The 3078-nt window shown below is 46.9% G+C and overlaps 1 protein-coding gene across 1 annotated transcript; it reads left to right on the forward strand.

The window, feature by feature from the left end:
* The first annotated feature begins 239 nt into the window (after positions 1-239).
* LOC102484298 (uncharacterized) lies at positions 240-2638 on the forward strand. The gene is made up of 3 exons (XM_006149037.2): positions 240-386; positions 756-1426; positions 1766-2638. Exons 1-3 carry the CDS (start codon positions 278-280, stop codon positions 1910-1912), a joined length of 927 nt encoding a protein of 308 aa, XP_006149099.2. The 5' UTR covers positions 240-277; the 3' UTR covers positions 1913-2638.
* The last annotated feature ends 440 nt before the right edge of the window (positions 2639-3078 follow it).

Consider the following 3078-nt stretch of genomic DNA (forward strand, 5'->3'; position numbering starts at 1 on the left):
TCCATTACTTTGCTTTTTTATGCTTCCATTCTACAAGCAGGGGTAAGCATGGAAGTTGTCTCCGGAGTGGGAGGTCCTCTCACCTGAATTCAATTTTTCTTGGATTCGCAATCAGTGCCAAGCTGTACGGACTGAAATAGGGCCCACACCTGGGCAGAGGGCTATTTAAAGACAGAGAAGGCGACAGTTCAGCATCTAGAGCATAATGGAGGGTGCTGGTGGTAGGAGGGGCCATTCTTGGCTTATTCCTGGGCTTTTGGTTCTTGGTCTTTGGTGGATGCACTTTAGCTGGGTAGAGCCATTGGACTGTCCTGGCCGGATAGTGCCTTCCCAAGTGAGTGAGATCTTTTCTACCAGGCAACGTGGCTTTACGCTCACATCCAAAAGTAAGTTGCTGGAGCTCTGGTCTCTGCTCAGGAATGATCCTTCAGTGTATTAGGAGACATGACAGGGCAAGTATCTTGTCCTCGGTCTTGGTGTCTGGGATGACTTCAGCTGTAGGGCTGTCGTTTTCTGATTTAATTTCAATGGTGGAGATGAGGGGAGTAAAGGAAGCACAATCTATTCCTGGCTGTTGTGACCTCAAGAGTTAGCTTTGTGGTATGTGTGAGTACACATGTGCAAGCATAATTTGGGTCTAAATCTTTGACCTATCTTGCAGGGCTGGGAATTAACCTGAAAGGGAGGTGGTAAGTGAGTAAGCTTCCTCTGTGGGGCATTGTGGGATAGCAGCTTCCCGTCTTCTTTCCTTACAGGTTCCCAGTTCCTACATAGTTACTGGCTTCTCCATTTTGAGGCAGTTCCCTTCTTGGGAATTCCTTTGATACAGCTCTGGGCCTGGGTGCCCATTGCTCCACATGCCACGGAGCTTGTTCTAGAATTCAAGGACCAACGACGAGGCCCCAACAGGTTTCTTCTGGGCTCTTTTCCCATTATTTTTTCAATCTATCAGTCAGAGAGAGGATCATTACTGGATATCTACTGCTTACTAACTTATTGGATGGAGGTGGTGCCCACCCTTATGACAGAGGAGAAGATTCCACCCACCAACGTGGCTGAGGCCAGCCTGAATGAGTGCTTCAGTGCCGAAGGCAGGCGGGACGCAGTGCTGCTGCTGCTGTTCATGCCTTCCCTCCACAGCCAGCCGCCCCTGTTTCACCTGCCGTATGTCCAGGAGCCCTTTAGTCCTAATGTAGAGCAGCTGATCCTGGGGATCCGTGGCCAGAATCACCAGGAGCCAGACCGAGGCCAAGCTCCTGTTCCAGCAGAGAGGCTCTGTCGCTTGCAGGAGCGCAAGGTGAACCTTCACAGAGCAGCCTGGGGCGAGTGTATTGTGGCACCCAAGACTTTCAGCTTCCCTTCCTGTCAGGGGACCTGCCTAGCTCTCAACAGTGAACTCCCTCAGTCCAATTTTGAGTGCTATAAGGTAAGAAGTTCTTTTGTGTTATATTGAAATAGCACTGAGTACTTAGCTCTCTGGGTCTAAGTCCATTTAAGCTAAAGACTCATCAAAGATGGCACTAATGTAATCTTGCACCAATGTGGTATGCCACATCTCCTCCCATTTTGGCCTTTCCCCTTACCTTCTTTGTTCATAAGAATCAACTTCAGTTTCCTGAAGACTGTTCTGAAGCAGCCTTGGTCAAGGAGCTTCTCCTCATGCCCTCCTTTTTCCTTTCCCACTTATCCCTGTGGCCTACTCCTACCCTTAAGGGTGGGGCTGTGGCTGTCATAGCATTCATTCTCCTGTCCTTTGCTCCTACAGAGGGAGGCGCCGACCTGTTCCTGGCTCTTCCAGGTCTGTGGTCCCACCAGGGCCAAGCTGTTCTCCTTGATGGTGCAGGATGATGAGTACAAGATGAGCGTGCACTACATGAACACATCACTGACAGAAGCATGCGGCTGCTCTTGAAAAACCTGGGAGCCTCCTTTTTGGCCCCACCTGTAATCCTTGGGATGCTAGTGAGGGGATGGGATCAGTTCTCATGGCAGCTAGAGCTCTTTGAAGGGGGTTGGGTTTTGACTTCTACTTTCTCAAAGCACAAGTAAGGATGGAGCAATGGGAGTAACCCCTTCTTGTATGCTTCTCCATGATGTGAAAATAAAGTCCTCTAATGTTCTCAGTCACTCTCATCACCGGGGTTGGGGTCCACTGAATGCCCAGATGTCTGAATATTGCTGTGTCCTAGATCATGTGAGTAACCCAGGCTTAGAGGGACTGAATGGGAACATGCTAGCTCTTGGTGTTGGGGTGAGATTGTTACTGGTGTTAAACAGAATTCTGCTTTGGACCCTTCTAAATTATTGTCCTTCTCTGTACTGCAGGCTTGGGTGTTGGACTGTTAATTCCTCCTTGTCTAGGCTTCTAGGTCTCTTTGGAGTGAGGTCTCTGTCCAAGGGAGTATGATGTCACAGGCTAGTCATGGATTCAGGGCACCAAAACCTTCTTACTGAGGGGAAGGTGTCAGATGAGATCCAGGGAGCTGCTTAGAGTAGAGGATATCATTGGACACTGATCCTTGATCAAGGGGCCTTTGGCCTCATGGAAAGGTTAAGTCTCACTGTCATTTGAAGAATTTTCTGTTAATGACTTTAACATAATGGTATTTTTTACAACCTTCAATAAAATCTAATTACAGTGCCATTGTTGTGGGTCTTTAATGTTGGCATCCATCTTTTAATGTCCTTGAGTCTTTGAATCAGAATGAGTTAATATTTGTTGAATTTCAAATATTATTTTCAAAGGTCACAGAAAAGAGATTCAACTTGAATGCCCTTTTATCTTTAAATTTAAATTTTTTCTTTTAATAATTATTTAATTTTATTCATTCATTTATTTTAATTTGACCAGAGATACACACACACACACACACACACACACACACACACACACACACGGGGGGTGGGGGGGAGTGAGAAAGCAAGTCACAAGGTCCGGTATTCGAACCGCTGTCGGCCATGTGGGAGTGTCCAACGCCTTAACCACTATGCCACCTGCTGATCCCCAATTTTTTTTCTTCTTTTTTTTTTTTTTTTTTTTTTTTTGAGAGGTTTTCACTATAGGGCGCGTGCGCTCGC

This window comes from Tupaia chinensis, unplaced genomic scaffold (genome assembly GCF_000334495.1).
Source record: "Tupaia chinensis unplaced genomic scaffold, TupChi_1.0 Scaffold000251_1, whole genome shotgun sequence".
Classification (NCBI taxonomy): Eukaryota; Metazoa; Chordata; class Mammalia; order Scandentia; family Tupaiidae; genus Tupaia; species Tupaia belangeri.

Coding starts and splice junctions, on each gene's coding strand:
- LOC102484298 (XM_006149037.2), top strand. CDS start 278: ATGCACTTTAGCTGGGTAGAGCCATTGGACTGTCCTGGCCGGATAGTG. Junction 387..755: donor CTTTACGCTCACATCCAAAA/GTAAGTTGCTGG, acceptor CTTTCCTTACAG/GTTCCCAGTTCCTACATAGT. Junction 1,427..1,765: donor CCAATTTTGAGTGCTATAAG/GTAAGAAGTTCT, acceptor TTGCTCCTACAG/AGGGAGGCGCCGACCTGTTC.